The sequence below is a fragment of the Lipotes vexillifer genome, unplaced genomic scaffold, assembly GCF_000442215.2.
Source record: "Lipotes vexillifer unplaced genomic scaffold, Lipotes_vexillifer_v1.1 scaffold382, whole genome shotgun sequence".
NCBI classification, from domain to species: Eukaryota; Metazoa; Chordata; class Mammalia; order Artiodactyla; family Lipotidae; genus Lipotes; species Lipotes vexillifer.
Window position 1 is genome coordinate 6,127,023 of NW_006780611.1, and position 18,567 is coordinate 6,145,589.

The window sequence follows — 18,567 nt, forward strand, 5'->3', positions numbered from 1 at the left end:
AGAGGAGGATGGGGATGGCTGGAAAGCCATGGACAGATGGACAGACAGGAGGGGGAGGGCTGAGGGAAGACACAGATGAAAGGAGATGCATGGGAACCAGAGGGAGGGGAGCCCAGACATCGGACACGGTGAGGGGGTCCAGGAGAGAGAGGCAGGAGACACAGGAGAAGGGAACCAGCATCGAGCATCAGGCATCGGGCATGGTTGGGGCAGGCAGCAGAGGCGAGGTGGGAGTTCCCCACGGATTTCGCACAGACCCCCGCACTCCACCCCTTCCCCTCCTGCTCTCTCGGGTGTCTGGAAGGGGCTGTCCCGCAAAGCTGAAGACATATTCTCTCCTCCCACATCTGACCCTGTGCCATGGAGGAGCTTCCTTCCTTTCCCTCCTTGGAGGGAGGGGAGAGACCCTGCTGTGCTCTCCCTGGCTTCTCTGAGCTTCCCTGGCTGCTGCGTGGGGCTCCCTGAGGTCTGTGTTTGGTGGCAGGAAGTCTATTCCTGGGAGTTACTCCCTGAGTGAGGATGCCGGGCCATTTAAACTATTCCACAATTGGAGCCGAGCTGTCTTTCCTGTGGCCCCAAGGGAAACTGGGCCCTACTGCCACACCCCCATATGTCTGTGGGTGTCTCTCCTGGGCTTTGAGGTCCCTCAGCCCCGTTTGATTGTTCCTGTATGCACCTGTCTCCCTCTCTCTTAGTCTCTCCGCTGTGTCTGTCTGCACTCCCCAGCCCCAGCCCCACCCCATGGTGCTATGAAACCACTAATGTCAAACAAGCACCTGTGATGGGAGGACTGGGCTGGGTTGTCCAGGCCAGGACTGTGGCCAGGGAACCTGCAAGAACCCATGGCCTGTGTTTCCTCTCCCTCTGTCCTCAAACTCGCGTGCCCTCTCCCCAGCACCCACCGAAAGACATGTTTAAAAGGTGTGTTGGGAGGTTGCCCCCACTGCCTCTTGGCTAACATCCATCCATTTCCATCCCACGAAGACACGTACCTACGTGTGAGACTGGGGGCACAAGGGACTCCAGAGCCGCAGGCAGTTTACCTCCCCCATCACCGTGCACTGACCCTTGGGAAGTGGGAAGAGCTGTATCTGTGATCCATTGCCCCAGCTGGTGGTCTCAGAAGCGGCCCCAGTCCTCTCCCCCTAGAAGGGTGCACACTGACCCTCTCTGGCCTCTGGCTTCCTGCCCTTGAGGCTGTGCCACCCCTCTCGGGGGTCCCTCTGTGGTCACTTCTCCAGAGGCGGATGTTCTGCTGGCCCAATGTTCCTGCTGGCCCCTGGCCACCTGATGGCTGGCTCTGGTCTCCTACACAGACTGCCTCGTGGCCCCCGTTCCACCTTCCTCTGGGCAGCTGTAGGGGATGGGCTGCTCACCTGAGCAGGTAGAACCACCCTGAGAAGGGATGCCACCCTGTGCATGTGTGTGTGTGTGTGTGTGTGCGTGTGTGTGTATGTGCGCGCGCGAGCATGCAGGGAGGTGATTCTATTGTGTTTCTTTTTGATGCCTCTCTTCCTTTAGGGGCAGACTGGGGCCTTGGGGACTAGGGCATGGGAGGAAGAGTCCTGGGCCGGGGGCAGTGGTTCTCTCACAGAGGCCCCCATGCAGATTTAGAACCCAGATGCTATTCAGGGGAGTAATTCAGAGTGGACAGCCTTGAGGGCCAGACAGGCTAGGATGTGGCCAGAGGCGTGAAGAGAGGGGGACATTCCAGGACTTCCCCAGGCTTGCCCGTGGGGGACTACCCTCGGGGTGGCTACTGAGAGTTCCTTGTGCTCCCCTCTGGGTCCTTCTGTCTGTCTGTCATCCATCTGTATTCTATTCTTGGCTGGCTGGAAGCAACACGACATGTAGCAAAGCTCTGGACCTGCTTCCCTGAGGCGGAGTCCAGGCTCTGCTCCTGATGAGCTACCGACCTGCAACAGACTTCTCTGGGCCTCAGTTTCCTCATTTATAACCCGAGGAATGAACCTAGATTACAGCTACGGTTTTCTGGCTGTGCTGTTCTGTGCTCTGAGGGTCCTCTCCCTGTCTGAGCTGGGGGGCGGGGGGAGGTGTATACACAGATACACAGAATCTATTCTACGTTATTTGCTCAACAGCTGTTCCGACTGAAGGTGTATACGGGTGTGTTGCAGACAGGAGGTGGGGAGTGCCAGGAACCCTCACAACCGAACTTTAACTTGGGTTTGGAAGTTGGAATATGAGAACCAGGACTGAGCCTAGATTTCCGAGGCGGGGAGGCTGGGCAGACCGGAACCGTCCATGAGGCCGGTTGGCCCCGTCGAGGGTATGGGTCTGTGGAGGCCAGGTGAAGAATCCTTTATTTCCACAGCCTAGGGGCTGGGTGGGGCCCATGTTCAGATCTCCTTCATGGGCCTGCTGGCCTCTGCTTCGTGGCCTCTGCTCAGTGCACCAAGCTAGCCTCCGTTTCCCCATCTGTAACCCAAAGGGGATGGATTTAAATTCCTCCAAGGACGCTTCTGGCTCTAAATTCTAGAATAAGGAGAGTGGAGGAGGGATGGAGAGATGCTTTGTGAGGAGAGCAAGACATACAGAGAGGCTTTTCCTCGCTCTGTTCCTAAGCCTCCGTTTTCTCATCTTTTTAGTGGGAAGAATAGCTCTACTTACTGGAATTGTTGTGACAATAAATGAGACCCGGCATTTGGGTAACGTTGTGCCTGGCACAGAGTAGCCACCCCAAAGATGCTACCAGTCACCGCCTGTCACACCAGGTGGTCATATGATGGCTGTTACTGTTAATTACCCCGGTGATCGATGGAAGGGCGAGAGACAGAAGGAACTCCCTGCCCCGCGCTAGCTGCCCACTTCTTCAGGCCGCACCTCACTCGTGGTTCCTCCTCCAGCAGGGGCCGTCGACGTGGACGAATGCTCGGAGGGCACAGACGACTGCCACATCGATGCCATCTGCCAGAACACGCCCAAGTCCTACAAATGCCTCTGCAAGCCAGGCTACAAGGGGGAAGGCAGGCAGTGTGAAGGTGAGCCCAGCCCAGCCCTCCAGCCAGGCCCGTGGGCGCCACAGTCATGGCAGGCGGCCTCTGTCAGCCTTGGGAGGGAGGCTGCGGGCTTCCCCAGGCACCTGTGCTGCTTCCGTGGAGGAGATACTTGGAGTCATGGGGCGCTTAACTCTCCCTGGGTTTGAAACTTTGGGTTTGTTTTTTTTTTTAAAGAAATTGAAATGGAGCACTGACTGATATATTTGTCCATCTGTCCCTGACTGCATGTGTGTGGGGGAAAGGCCTGGGGTGACCCCACCAAGGCCCCTACTTTCAAATCTGGAGCTACCCGTGTACCCTGTGTAGCTTCCCTGAGGGAGCTGCGCCATAGCAGCCACAGCGTCTGTGGGGCTGGCTCAGGTCTTCTGTCTTGAGGATGAGAGCTTGGGCAGAGACTGGTGGCTGTGTGGTGTCCGTCGGTCTGTCCAGCCTTCCTTCCCCGCACCTGGGGTGCTGGTTTGACCGTGTGGCCTTCGAAACCTCCTCCCTAGCAGGCTGAAGGTTGGAGGGAAGAGCAGCCTCAGCTGTCTTTGGAGCCAGGACTTTCCAAGCCGGACAGAACCTTTGGGAACATTTGTCCAGGAGGGTCTGTGTGGTCATTCTGCCTCCGAGGGTCTGGGGCAGGGCCCAGCATTGGAGGGCTGGAGACAGCTCTCTACATGACTGCTGTGCACCCCTGGGTGCGAATCAGGATCCATATCTTCCCTGTCTGCCCCCACTTCACAGATGAGGAAAACTGAGGCTCAGATTGGAGAAGCCTCTTCTACAGGGTGCCCACGTTTCACAGTGGCATGGCCAGTACTCCAACCCAGGTCTCTTAATTCCCACCCAAGGCTCTCTCGCATCTCCTTGTCTTCTCTCTGAGCCCTGCCAGCTTCCTTTTTCAAAGTGTGAGATTTGTGTTAGGAAAGTGGCACCTGAGAACAAGGTGGGTGCCTCTTCCTTCTGTACAAAGCTTTACAGGAGCTGGGTTTTGTAGGAGATGCGGCTCTGCCTCCTTGGGATGCTGACATTTATCCATCTCATTTGTTTGGCATCTGCTTAAGGCTGAGTGCTGGACAGATGACACTATCCTGGATCGTGCCTGGTTTGGCCACATCCATGGCCTTGCTTAGGGCCCAGAAGCCGGAGCGGGGAGCTGACGCCTACCCACGGACCTCTGGAAAGAGGCCAGGCTGGAGGCAGATAGAGCAAGCTGGCTGCTGGCAGGGCCTGGACGTTAGCTTGGTGGTTCCAACTGACACATGTGAGGCTCTGTGCAACTGTTTTCTGACCTTCTGCTCTGCCCTCTGGCCAGGGAGGGCCCAGGGTGACCCCCATCTCTTCCAGTTTAAGCCACTGACCCAGCCTGTTCCTTCTCCAGCCCAGCTCCTTAGGTCGCCTCCTGCTGTCCCCTGCCCAGGATGCCCATGCTTTGTGTCCTACCTGTTGCCTGGAAGTCCTGCAGAGTCCAGCTCCAGCTTTCCAGTCTGCTTGAGCCCAGGTTGGGGGTCACACTCACTGGCTCCGGGGGCCTGATGTCCTCAGTGTGAGGAAAAAAGAGAATGAGGCTTGTGAATGTGCTTCAGGAACTGCCAGGAGCCCTGTCTCTCCAGCCTGGCTCTGGCCTCTGCCCTCACTTCCTGAAGCACAGGAGGCCCTGTGCCCTGGCCACACGTATATATACCAGGCCAGTCCGTGTTTCTGAGACCCAGCTCAGGTTTTCCCCCTTCTGCGAGCTCCTTTCCCTCCCTTTATGCCCTGGCTAGTTCCTAATGAGTCTTCAGAGCATCCTGCAGATTGAATAGCACACTGTGTAGCATACCAGGGCCCTGCCAGCCTCAGTGCCTGGCTCACAGTAGGTACTCAGTATACAGTACGTGCTCAGCATACAGGGGAAGGTACCATTACGTGCATTGTCATCATCATCATCATCTCTTCTTATCACCTCTCACAGTGGTTTTAGGCTCAAATGACATCATGTATGGTGAAGACCTTTGAAAATCGCCCACTGCTGTATACCTCAGAGGTGATAGTTATGGTGCAACCTGGTCCCTCCCCTAAAGGACCTTCAAGCCTAGTTGGGGTGCATGAGCTGAAATTATGTGTCAGTGGAAATTCTTAAAGAACAGGTGAGGATTGTACGGGCGGTAATTCGGCAGCTGTTGAGCTGCCGTGTGAACAGCCTGGAGAGCAACCGTCAGGCGCCGAAGGAGGGGCCGTTTGGCCACTTGCTCCCGAAGCGCTCTGTGAATGAGCGCTGCTGTGCGTTCTGGGGACCTGAGTGGACACTGTCCCACTTGCACTGAGGTTTTCTCATGCTGGGGGACCCACCTACAGTCATCAGTCAGAACCGGTGGAGCCTGCTGGAGTGCTCACCCGTGGGCCATCAGACCCCTGCTGGCTTCCCCAGGAGGACCTTGCAGAGATTTCTGGAGGCTATGGAATCTGGAGAGGCTTGCAGGCCCTGGGCAGTAGTTGCCTAAAGGGCCTTGGGGATCATCCAGGTGTTCACTTCCTGGCTCACAGGTGGAGAAATGGAGGCCTGAGAAGGCAGGGGTCCTGTCTGAGTTGGGTGGGACTAGAGCCCAAGTTTGGTGGGCCCGTTTCTCCACACTGCCATTTCTGCACACAATTATTGCTATCTGGGGCTCTCTGTTCTGAGAAGAGGGAATGAACGGTCAGTATTCAGTTGAACATAGTGGTTAAAGCGTGGCCTTTGGAGCCAGACTGCTTGGGTTTAAATCCTGCCTGTGTAGCCTGGGCAAGTTACTAGACCGTCTTTTGTTTATTTGTGAAATAGAGATAATAATAGTCCCACCTCATAAAGATGGTGTGAGAATTAAGTGAATTAATGTATCTAAAGCATGTGAACAGAGCCTGACACAGAGGACACACCAAATAAGCATTAGCTGCTGGTACCGTGATGATGATGGCGGTGACGGTGGTACTAACGGTGATGTTAACAGTGATGACGCTGATGATGGTGATATTGATGATGAAGATGAAGTTGTTGATGATATCGATGATCACAATGTTGTCCAATATATGAAAGGGTTGAAGCCTTGTCTTTCCAACAACTCCCAGCTGGGAAATGGGGTGTTCTGGTTCATTGACTATTCGGATAAACCATATGCATATATCCGTATCACCACAGAGACATACAGCCGTGTGTGCCATTCACAGATGACCATTTACCAAGAATGTGCAATAAAAGATACGAGTGACAGAAGGTTTTCCTTTGTTCTACTAACCCTACTCCAGGATTGGCAAATACTATGCTGCCACCTTCTCCCATAGCAGACATCAATAATCAATCACCAGACCCTCCAGACAGCCATTTCTACTTTAGATGAAACCTGCTTTCCCTCCCTGGGCCCCTTTATCTGCAGGTCCTGAGCTGGTGTGGGTTTTGCAGAGCCTGGGGTTGGAGTCTGGGGGGAAATGTGTTGCCTTGTCCTAGAGATCTGATAGACTTTGCTGTTTACCATGGTAAACACAGAGGACAGATTCTCAGCAAAGCAGGTCCAGAGAATGTGGCTTCCACAGCCTCCCTAGCTCTCCCCAGGATGAAATCAGCCTATGGCCCCGCCATGTGGGACTGAGTGAGCCTTTCGTACCCTTCACTGTGTTGCCTTGAAACTCCTGCTGCTTGAGGAAAACCCTTTAGCAAACCTGGCACCTGAAGCAGCCGGAACCCCCTTCCGGGGACGGTTTCTCACACGCCTTCAAGGCCATCTTGCCATGTGGCCAGTTCACGTGTGATGGTGATGATGGGGCTTCCACGTGTGCAGCCACTGTGTGTCCAGGGAGCAGCCTGGGGCCACATGTGGTCAGCTTAACGCTGGCAGGGGGCTTGCTGTAGCCAGAGTGAGGTGCCTCAGACATTGGGAAAGACCCTGAGCAAAGCTGAGAATAAATCAGTGTTTTCTTGATGATCTGCATTTCGACAGGATCTGAAGTTGCTTGAGGTAAACTCATGGATGTGCAGAGCTGGAGTGAACGCTACGGGACCTCCAGGGCAGCCCCCGGGTTTTACAGATGACCGCCCCGTTTGTTGCCCTCCCCAGGCCCATACAGCCCTCGTTTAGCCCACGTCACACTACGTTGATGTTTCCGATGTGTTGTCTTCTCCGAGGCAGGGTCTGTCAGCTCTGACCCCTAGAACCCAGCACCAGGCCTGGCACAGGGCTTAGAAGACCTCTGTTGGGTGAAAGGGTGGATGGATGAGTCCCAGCGGTCACCTCCTCCAGGAAGCCTTCCCTGATGCCCCAGACAGGTCAGCTGTCACCTGTGAGCATCCTTCCTTCAGAGCTCCTGTCACACTGGGTTGTGGTGACCTATGTGACTTCACTCAGGGTTGGGCCCAGAGCTGGTGTTGGTGGGCAGTGAATGACCCTTATCAATCTCTGGGATATCAGGAAAGGCCTCCCAGAGCCTCCCAAGCTTTGTGGGGCTTTTTGTTTTGTTTTTAATTAATTAATTAATTTTATCTTTGGCGGTGTTGGGTCTTAGTTGCTGCGCGCGGGCTTTCTCTAGTTGCAGCGACCCAGGGCTACTCTTCGTTGTGATGCGGGGGCTTCTCACTGTGGTGGCTTCTCTTGTTGCGGAGCACAGGCTCTAGGCGTGTGGGCTTCAGTAGTTGTGGCACGAGGACTCTGTAGTTGTGGCTTGTGGGCTCTAGAGCACAGGCTTAGTAGTTGTGGCGCACAGGCTTTGTTGCTCCGTGGTATGTGGGATCTTCCTGGACCAGGGCTCGAACCCGTGTCCCCTTCATTGGCAGGCAGATTCTTAACCACTGTGCCACCAGGGAAGTCCAAGCCTCCCAAACTTTGAAGGTTCTATAGATGAGGAAGCTGAGGCCTGAGAGGGGAAAAGATTAGTCCAAGGTTATCTGGTGGGGACCAGTGGCAGAATTAGGTTGAGGAAATTGGGCCCAGGGAGGTCAGTCTCTAACCACGTCACCCAGCTGAGAGACAGCAGGGCCTGGATTCCAACCCAGGTCAGCGGTGGGGTCCCAGCAGTGGTCCAGGCCCCCATAAGCCTGTTTGAATGCAGTGGGAGGAGTTCCTTAGCTAGAGGGGGCTGGGGAGACCCTTTCACACCTCCCCTCACTGCCATCAGCTCATCTGAGCCAGGCCCTATGAGCCCTGATAGCTGGGAGATACCCCCTCAGCTAACCACTTTGAACTGCTGTCATTCTCTATCCTTTCCTCTCTAACCACACCCCAGCATCACTGTCTTTATCTAGCTCCTCAAACTTGCCAGCTCCTTCCTACCCCAGGCCCTTTGCACATTCTGTTTCCCCATCCCTCTTCATGTAGCTAAGCTGCTGTATCCCCCCTCACCAGGCGCCTTGTGCATATGGGCCTTTAGGGGGCCGCCAGGGCCAGCTCCTGGTCTGAATTAGTTGGTCCTGTGTGTACTATTTCTGCTGAGGGGGCAGACCGGGGACAAGGAAGGGGCATTTCATCCCCCTTAAATGCTTCAACTCATTTAACCTTAATTGCTTTGTTTTCATAGACATTCGCTAAGGAAAAGGACCAAATTATAGCCTGAATTGGGTCTTACTAATCTTAATTAAAAGCTCTCAGTTATAATCAGGACCAGACCCCAAACGTGGAGAAAACCACCCTCATATGGCTTGTTTAAATAACTGAGACCCTCTTGATAATCACTGTTTAGTCTGAACCAGCAGTGCACATCACCCCTTCTATGTGTACTTAATTTTTTAGACCATTTATTCAAGTGGTTTATTCCACTTGCATGTTCCAACTCGGGCCTTTTCCAAAATGTTATAATGAAAACTCTTGAGGGAAGTAACTTTTTGTTTTGGCCACAGTATATCAAATATATTACGATTTCCCCTTTTTTCTGAAAAGGAAAAAAATGACAACCTTCTGGGCATCAGAGATCACAAAATTAGCATGTATGTAATGAATGTAAATAGTCACTTCCTGAATTTTATATCCCCGGGGTCTACTTGTCAGTCACTGAAGTTAGGTAGATTACAGGGCATGCTATTAAGTGTTTTAACAAAACTCCTAGTAACGCATACAGTGATCCATTTAGTTTAACATCAGAAAAAAAATCTTAAGACCAACTGGCCTTCTGAGAGAATAATGTCTATGACCTTATCCAGTCATTTTCATCATCATTATTACACACTTTATTGAGACTCCAGATAAAATTCTGCTTCCTGGGAGTCCAGGAAAGGGCAGTAGGAGGTGGGCTGGGAGCCGGGAGGAGGGGAAATTTTTCTTCAAGTCTTAAAACGTGCGACTATGCACATACTAATGTGTGCCCTGCTGAAGATGAAAGCGCTCAAGTCCAGCAGACCAGCCGGCAGGAAGAAATTGGATGTGACTTAAAATTCCAAATTGCTGTCAGCTAGCAATTAGGCAGCGCTGCTTACAACTGGTCCCAGATCTGCTGCAGAGTTTAGGCTTCTTGGAGTCCACGTCCATTTCTGGGAGGAAAAATTGAAAGCTCGAATCGTTGGCGTTTAAGCATTGGAGGTGTTTGGCTCCCTCAGCCTCAGTTTGCCCGTGTGTAAAATGTGTCCACTGGACTAGATACAGTTTAGTGTCAAGAATGTTCACTGAGTACCTACTCTGTGCCAAGCTTGGTGCTGGGGCCAAGACATTTTCCTGACCTCCCTGGTTAGGGGAGAGACAGATTGGGAAAGATGTGATCATAACAGCGCGTGGAAAGTACAGCAATGGAGATACAGACCAGACTCAGTGGGGGTGAGGGCGAGAGAGGGCGCATATCTCTGCCTGGGGAGGGGGGAGTTTGAGAGTGCTCCCTGGAGAGGTGTCATCTGGGCTAAGTTAGGAAAGCAGAGCGGGTCTCTGATGTTCCTTCCAGCTCTGATGCTCCACAGGAGTGTCTGTAGCAAGGATGCAGAGGCCTGTTTTTGTCCTTGCCGACTCAGTAAGTCCAGCAAGTGACTTAACCTTACTGAGACCTGGTTCCTTACCCATCAAACGGGAGCAATGGCACCTGCCTCACAGAATGTGCGTTGCAGTGGGGTTGGGGGAGGGAAAGCCACCTCGCCATATGTGAGAGTGCGTTGAAGACAGCACCAGGGGCTGCGCATCGAGCTTTCTTTCTTCTCCAAATCCCCATTTCTCCTAGGGTTAGAGGGCCTCTGCCCCCACCCCCTCCCCTCGTCTCCAAGCTCCCCAGGCAGCAGGCCTCTCTCGGCCCCTTCCTCCAGGCCCTCTAGCTTCCTCTTGGCCGCTTCTTGTTACAGTGGCTGGATTTGTTTTTCCACTGGAGGAATGCTAACCAGAAAAAACCATTATTTCTAAGAAAATAAACCACGGGCCTGTTGGCCTTTGAATGCTACTGAAGTGGATGGCAGCCTTCCCCAAAGGCCTTGAGACAGAGTGCCAGAGGGCTTGTGCGTGCAGGCAAGGTCAGGGGGTCTCGGAGGGTACTTGGAGGGGGTCCTCCAGATGCGCCAGGGCTGCAGCCCCTGGGAAGAGAGAGTGTAAAATCCCATCTGGCCTGCTTGGACTTCTGGCCTGTTAATTACGGCTGCTGCTGTGGCTCAGCCCCGCTCCCTCCGTGGGCTCCAAGATGCACCCTCTCTCCTGGAGCCACCCTGCCTCTGTCTGGGCCTCCTGCCCCTTGAGTCGAGGGGAGTAGAGCTGGGTGTAGGTCCGTGGAGGCCTGGGTGCCAACCTGTGTGACCTTGGGCAGGTCTGTGGACCTCTTGGGCCTTAGTGTGCTGACTGCAGAGTTCAGGGCTGGGGCCAGGATATCCCAGGCCCCTTTGGACCCCTGCAGCGGGCAGCTCTGTCTTCAGTGTGCACCTTGCCATGGTGGTGCACAGTGCGGGCTAAGTCTGTAGCGGTTCCGGGTGGGCTCCAGCTGGACTGTGAACCGCCTGTCCCTTCCCACTGACAGCCCCAAAGGCAGGCCCGGCCCAGCCGGAGCGCTGGCAGCAAGGGTGTCCCCGCGTGAGATGCTCATCTGTCTCTGGGTCACCCTCCCCCTCTAGGCTGGCAGCTCCTCGTGGCCAGGGTCTGGGCTGAGGGCCAGGGGCCAGGACGAGGAAGGTGCTGGTATAGGAGGGAAGAAGTCGAGGAGGTGGCTTGATCCTCCACGAGGACCGTGGGCCCTGGCTCCCTGTTCACGGAGATGTGGGGAATTCTTCAGGTGATTGTGTCAAGGTTAGGATGGTGGAGTCTGGAACCAGCCTGCCTGGCTTCTTGCAGTTTTGGCTTTGCCACTTACTAGCTGGGCAGTCTTGCACGAGTCACTTCAGCTCTCTGAGCCTCAGTTTCTCTTTCTGTGATGAGAGAAGTTAAGCCCTTCCTACTTGGCCTATAGTAAGGGTTTAGCCATCTGTCATTAGAAGGCGGGGGTGGGGAGTTGTTCCCGGTCTTATTGTCATTAGACAGAGAGAAACTCCACTGGGGATTTGGAGAGAAAGAGAATGAAATCAAACTGCACCAGGGCAGCTCAGGCCCCTGCTGCTGGAGCACAGAGGGCGGCCTGTGAGGTTAGGGGAAGACGCCTGGGCTGGGAGTCTTGGTTCAAGTTGCTGTCGGCCTTGACCTGCTGATAGGTTAGCTCCGCCGTTTCCCTCTCTGGGCTCGGTTACCCCTTCAGCAAATCCAGGGGCGCATCAGTGGAGCTCTAGGACCCCAGCTTGCCTGTTCCAAGTGGCAGCTCAGGCTTTCAGGCAACTTTCAGTGGTCCCCTTGTTGAGTTCCAAGGGGGTTGGGCCCGTGGAACAGCCCCTCTGAGCCTGCAGTTTGCTCAGCGGGTGAGAGAATGACCATGCCTCTGACTGGTGGGAGAGTGGTGGGAGCCTCAGCTCTGGGCTAGCAGCCTCCTGGGGCCCCTCCTCACTTCCATCTTGAACACTCGGATAGGTGAGCTCTCTGCCAACCAGGGTGCTTCGGTACCCACCAGGCCCGATGTCGGAGCCTGGGGACAGCCCCCAGTGAAGGGTCCAGGGTGCTTTGGAGAGAGAAAAGGAGTAATTAACTGGTCCTTTGGGTTTGCTAGGCCAGTCCTGCCTGTTACTTGGGAACCACAAAGCCCACCTTGAGCCCGCGCTGGGCAGGTGGCATTCGAGGTCAGTCCAAGGTGAGCATCTGCACCCCAGCAGATGCACCCCAGAGACTCGCCAGCACTGTGGATGAGAGTGCCAAGAGCAGTAACTTAGAAAAACAGCTGTGTTGAGATATGATCCACATACCATACAATGCACCCACTTAAAGTATTGATTCAGTATTTACAGAGTTGTGTATCCATCACCGAAATCAACTTTAGACCATTTTCATTACAACAGAAAGAAACCCTGTACCCCTTAGCCATCACTCCCCAGCCCCCCAGTCCCCAGAAACCACTAATCTGCTTTCTGTCTCAATAGTTGTGGCTTTTCTGGAGACTTCATATAAATGGAATCCTACAAAACGTGGCCCTTTGTGACTGAGACGGCATCCTCCGAAGGCAGGTAGCCTGGCTCACTTCCTGGCTCCACGTGTATTAGCTGTGTGACCTTGGGCAGGGCAGGTAACACCTATGAGCCTTGGTTTCCCTTGCTGTCAAAAAAAGATGCTGGTACCCACTTCTCAGGGTGCTCATAGCAAAGGGCCTGCGTACGGCCTCACACGTCCACGGAGGCTCCAATCAAGATGGCTACTCATTCGTTCAATGCCGAGCAGACTTTTGAGGAGACACCGTGCTACTGCTGAGCCTGCAGCTGAACAGGACACGGTGCACCATGGAACTCACAGCCTCGAGGGACACATACATCGCAAGTGAGAGTAGCGATAGTGTCCATTCAAGGAGCTGTGGCGTCCAGAGGGTGGGGAAGAGCCCCATCTGCCAGGGGATCTGCAAGAGCTTCAGGGAGGAGCTGATACTGGGGCTCAGTCTGCAGAAGGGTGTAGGTGTCTGTGAAGGGGAAGGAACTCCGGGCAGCACAAGCAGAAGCGTGGAGGAGGCCCGAAGCCGTCCGGGCCACTGGGAGAGGTCAGCCAGCAGCTCAGACCCCACGGTTACCTTGGATCATGGGTTGGCTGGGGGGAGGACCTTCCCACCCTCTGGCTGAGCCATGGTCATTGTGTGCAGTTAGGAATGAAAAAGTATATAGATTTGTGTTGGTTTTGCATGACCTTTGACCTTTCCCATAATTAACTGCTGGGCCCACTTCTGGCATTGTCTCAGCAGAAGGGAAACCTGATCGATGGATGCCAGGGGTCCACCGAGAGTGGGTCTCATTACTCAGTCATTACAAACCCAGAGCTTAACCCTGTGCCACCGGCAACGGCGGGGGGGGGGGGGGGGGGGAGGGAAACCTGATCGATGGATGCCAGGGGTCCACCGAGAGTGGGTCTCATTACTCAGTCATTACAAACCCAGAGCTTAACCCTGTGCCACCGGCAACGGCGGGGTGGGGGGGGGGAGGCTTAATCCTTCCTGCTAGGCGGCCCTGCGAAACCACCTTCCCACGAATGTAATTAGCCAACAAACTGGATTAAGATTTATTCACCAATAAGGACTCAACTTCCTAAGCCATACATCTCTCCCAGAATGGTTGCCTGATCTAAGGAGTGCAGGGTTTTTCCTAAAGCCCCCAGACAAAGGAGAAGACATGCAAGCGCCCAGCCAGGGAAGACTTCTTTGTTAGAGCATTTGGTCTCCACTGTATGCAAGGAATTTTGAGAAAAATGCCAATTTCAAGGGGAAACGCGAAGATATCTTCGGTAGTGATCTCTGAGAGCGGAGAGTGAGATGCTTTCAAAATCCTCATTTTGAGAACCTTCCCGGTGAGTCTGGTTTTTAGGACTAAAATGCCCTAAGTCGTATTAAAATGAGAAGAATCTCTGACTCGTAGTAGAATCTCTTACAGGCACTACAGAGTAGATCTATATTTTATGGGGCAGCAAGAATCAGTTTTGAGTTAAATGAAGAAAACCCTCGAGTTTTCTTCCCACTCATCCCACTCGAGTCCTTACCACTGTTGCTGGCACATAACCACAGCTGTGGGATCGCGTGTGCCTGCTGCCATTTTACCATAGGAAAAGTGGAACTGCCTGACCTTTTAAAATCCCATAATGAGCAGCTCCCCGTGCTGTTTTTCTCTGCTCTATTGGATGTTGGAAGCTGTTTTCTGTTGGGAATTGAGTTCTCATTTTAAAAAAAAAATCCAGGCTGGAGAAGGAGCAGGGATATTTAAGGCGAGCTGTTGAGACTTCTCATCCTTAGCATTCAGGTCAGATTTTTTGTCCTGCCCACTTTCTCTGGTATGAACCATCTCTGTCACTGCCCCTCGACCTCAAGAGCAGGTACAGAACAGACCTTGGAAATAAAAGCAATGATGCACATGACATCTCCTCCCCACCTTTCTCCTTGATAACTTTTTGGAGCATGAAGCACTTTTTATAAGTATTCATCTCATGCACCCCGAGGATGTGGCTCCAACGGGAATAGAGCCTGCGTCTGAACGCAGCCCCTGGCTGGAGGCCTGAAGACAAGGTCCTCAGCCATGCTGGGCCTCGTTTCTCGGCATCAGTAAAATGGAATCAGCAGTCACACCTGCTTTCCACACAGCTTCATCACTCCGATCTCTGCTTCTATGGTCCTGTGGCCGTCTTCCCTCTGTATGTCTGTGTTTTCACATGGTTTTCTCCTTTCTGTCCTAACATCCTCTCTGTGCGTCTATATCCAAATTTCCTTCTTATAAGAACACCAGACACTGGTTTAGGCCCACCCTACTGCACTGCAACCTTACCTAAAATTTGATTACAACTGCAAAGATCCTATTTCCAAATCAAGTTACATTCACAAGTACTGAGGGTTAGGACATCAACACATCTTTTGGGGGGACACAATCCAACTCACAACAGTCCTTTAAGAGTAAATCTCTAGATCAGTCTCCCAAGGCAAAAGAAATAAAAGCAAAAATAAACAAATGAGACCTAATCCAACTTAAAAGCTCTTACACAGCAAAGGAAACCATAAACAAAATGAAAAGACAATGTATGGAATGGGAGAAAATATTTGCAAATGATGTGACCAACAAGGGCTTAATTTCCAAAATATACAAACAGCTCATACAACTCAGTATCAAAAAAACTAAACAAAACAAAAAACCAAAATACCCAATCAAAAAATGGGCAGAAGATCTAAATAGACATTTCCCCAAAGACGACATACAGATGGCCAACAGGCACATGAAAAGATGCTCAAGATCACTAATTATCAGAAATGCAAACCAAAACCACAATGAGGTAGCACCTCACACCAGTCAGAATGGCCATCATCAAAAAAGTCTAAAATAATAAACGCTGGAGAGGGTGTGGAGAAAGGGGACGCTCCTACACTGTTGGTAGGAATGTAAGTTGGTGCAGCCACTATGGAAAACAGTATGGAGGTTCCTTAAAAAACTAAAAATAGAGCTATTATATGATCTAGCAATCCCACTCCTGGGCATATATCCAGAAAAGATGAAAACTCTAATTCAAAAAGATACATGCACCCTAATGTTCATAGCAGCACTATTTACAATAGCCAAGACATGGAGACAACTCAGGTACCCGTCAACAGACAGTTGGTTTAGAAGATGTGAGATACACACACACACACACACACACACACACACACACACACACAATGGAATATTACTCAGCCATAAAAAAGAATGAAATAATGCCATTTGCAGCAACATGGATGGACCTAGAGAATATCATACTAAGTGAAGTGAGTCAGACAGAGAAAGACAAATATTATATGATGTCACTTACATGTGGAATCCAAAAAATAATACAAATGGTTCTATATGCAGAGCAGAAGCAGACTCACATGCATAGAAAACAAATTTATAGTTATCAAAGGGGAAAAGGAGTGTGGGAGGAATAAATTAGGAGTATGGGATTAACAGATACAAACTACTAAGCATAAACTAGATATGCAACAGGGTTTTACCATATAGCACAGGGGACTATATTCAATATCTTTTATAACCAATAATTGAAAATATATAACAATCACTTTGCTGTACAGCTGAAACTAACACAATATTGTAAATCAGCTATACTTCAAACTTTAAAAAAAGAGTAAATATCTAGAGAGCTTGGCTCTGCCCACCTCCATTCCTTTACCCTCTCCGCTCTCCAACTGCCTGTTCCTCATTCTCGGACCTTAACAGTCCTTAAAAAGTGGTCCAACATAGAGAACAGACTGGTGGCTGCTAGGGGGCGGGGTTTGGGGGAGGGATGGAGCAGGAGATAGAGGTTAGCAGATGTAAACTAGTGTATATGGAATGGATAAACAACAAGATCCTACTGTATAGCTCAGAGAACTACATTCAGTATCCTATGATAAACCATAATGGAAAAGAATATTTTAAAAAAGAATATATATATATATATATATATATAAAACTGAATCACTTTGTTGTACAGAAGATGTTAATACAACATTGTAAATCATCTATATTTCAATTAAAAAAAATTTTTTTTAAGTGGTCTGAGACTGATGGGCATCTTGGAGGCCTGCAGGACCTCCTCTGGGGCTGATGGCTCTTTGATATGTTTTTTACAATAATAAATCTACTAGCTTTGGCAGGGATTTTTTTTTTTTTGGTTGATTTGTTTATGTGTTTATCTCTTATGTATTAAAGGAGGAGGCTCACATGATTTTAAAAAACAAAAATTCAAGGCACATACACAGAAAATCAGGGAAGGTTTGGTTTGTGAGCAGACGTTCTCCATTCAGGATGGATGCTGGGTGGGTGGGTAAAGCAGGTTGGCCTCAGAAGCCTGTGAGAGCACTTCAGGCCTGGGGACTGGAGAGGAACCGATAATTCTAAGGGGTGCTCAGATCTGGGGGAATTCTCTGGGACTGGATTAAGGGAAGAAATGTGAGCGGCAAACGTTCCTGCGCTCTTCAGCCCATCAGCACCCACTGTGGCCTACATTATGGGGAGTCAAAGGAAGGAAAAGGCTAGAGTTGTTTTATGGACTCTCCAGCAATCTCTTTATAATGTCTTTTGTGTATGGTGATCGAGTAGTTTATCATTTTGATAGTTAAAATGTTGCTGTTAAAAATTATACCCAGACAACAGGCATAAACTGGAGCTATGCCAGGCAAATATGGGTGTATGATTATCCTAATTGGGGAAAGACAATTTTCTCAGACCTTATCACCCTCAAAACAGCTTGTTCAATTGAATTTTATGGATGTGGTGACTCTATAACTGATCGTGTTTCCTTCCTTGCCTTGGTTTCTAGGAAACTCAAAGTCATATTTGAGGCCTTCCTTTTGTAATTGTGCTGGAATTACCAAATGTATTTCTGCATACATTCCCCAGCTTTCCCTTATTCTGCAACCCTCATTTCTTTTTCTTCATCCTAACATCTGTTCTTTTTGAAAATCTTTTTGTATGTATTTTGTAGGCTGTTTAGATGGAGGATGTTTGAAGTCACTGATGGATGGATGAATAGGTGTTTGGTTGGATGGTTGGGTGAATGTTTAGCTGGATAGATGGATGAACAAGTAGGGGTGTGTGTGTGTGTGTGTGTGTTTGGATAGATGGGTGGGTGTTTGGATCAATGAATAGATGGATAGATGGTTAGACATTTAGATGGATAGATGGTTAGACATTTAGATGGATAAGTATTTAGATAAATAGATGCTTAGATGAATAGAAGGATGGATGTCTGGCTGAATATTTAGATGGATGGATGCATGTTTGTATGGGTGGATGTTTGACTGGATAAGTGGATGGGGGAATAGGTGATTGGATAAATGGAAGGATGGTCAACTGACTGGATATTTAGATGGATAGATTTTAGCATGCATAGACAAATGGAAGGATGGTTGGGGTGGGTATCTGAATGAATAGCTTATTGGAGTGACTAGATGGATGGATAGTGGGTGGGTGGATGGATGTTTGGATGAGTGGATGCATGACTGACTGGCTGGCTATTTGGGTTGATGGGTAGTTGCACACACAAGTGTGTGTGTGTGTGTATGGATGTGGCGCAAGTGGAAGGATGAAGGTGTGAATGGATGTTTTGATGATTAGATTACACTTTCTTGGTACATAGGGTAAATGTGCCAAGAGTGAAATAACATATATAAAGTGCTTTGCCTATCAATGCCTGGCATGTCATGGACATTCTAACTTACTAGAAAGGACATGGGCTTTGTAAACTGAAAGACACTTGTTTTGATCCTTGCCCTACCACTTACTATGTGACCTTGAGCAATTAGCTCTCTGCCCTTTACTTTGCTTAACCATAAAATGGAGTTAAAATACCTACTCCAGAGGGTTGCTGTGAAAATTAAATAAGCTGGTATATGTTTCAGGAGTAGATACCTGCATACTGAGGTACAGCATGAGAGAGAGAGAATTCTGCCCAAGCATGGAATAAAAGTCCTTCCCCTCGGTCTGACTGATCCAGCCTAAGTCATGTGCCCACCCTGGGACCCGTAGCAGTTGCTATGCCATCTACTGTCTGAGTTAGACTGATCAGGCTCCACCCTCATAGGTGGAATCAGGCCGTCTTCTTTTTTTTTTTTTTTTTTTTTTTTT

At 50.6% G+C, this 18,567-nt stretch overlaps 1 protein-coding gene across 1 annotated transcript in view; it reads left to right on the forward strand.

The window, feature by feature from the left end:
* The window catches only part of SCUBE1 (signal peptide, CUB domain and EGF like domain containing 1), a 137,222-nt gene that overhangs the window by 1,007 nt on the left and 117,648 nt on the right, over window positions 1–18,567 (forward strand). The window contains exon 2 of the mRNA XM_007453933.1: window positions 2,871–3,002. Coding sequence (XP_007453995.1) covers window positions 2,871–3,002 — 132 coding nt within the window. The remainder of the gene's footprint in view (window positions 1–2,870; window positions 3,003–18,567) is intronic.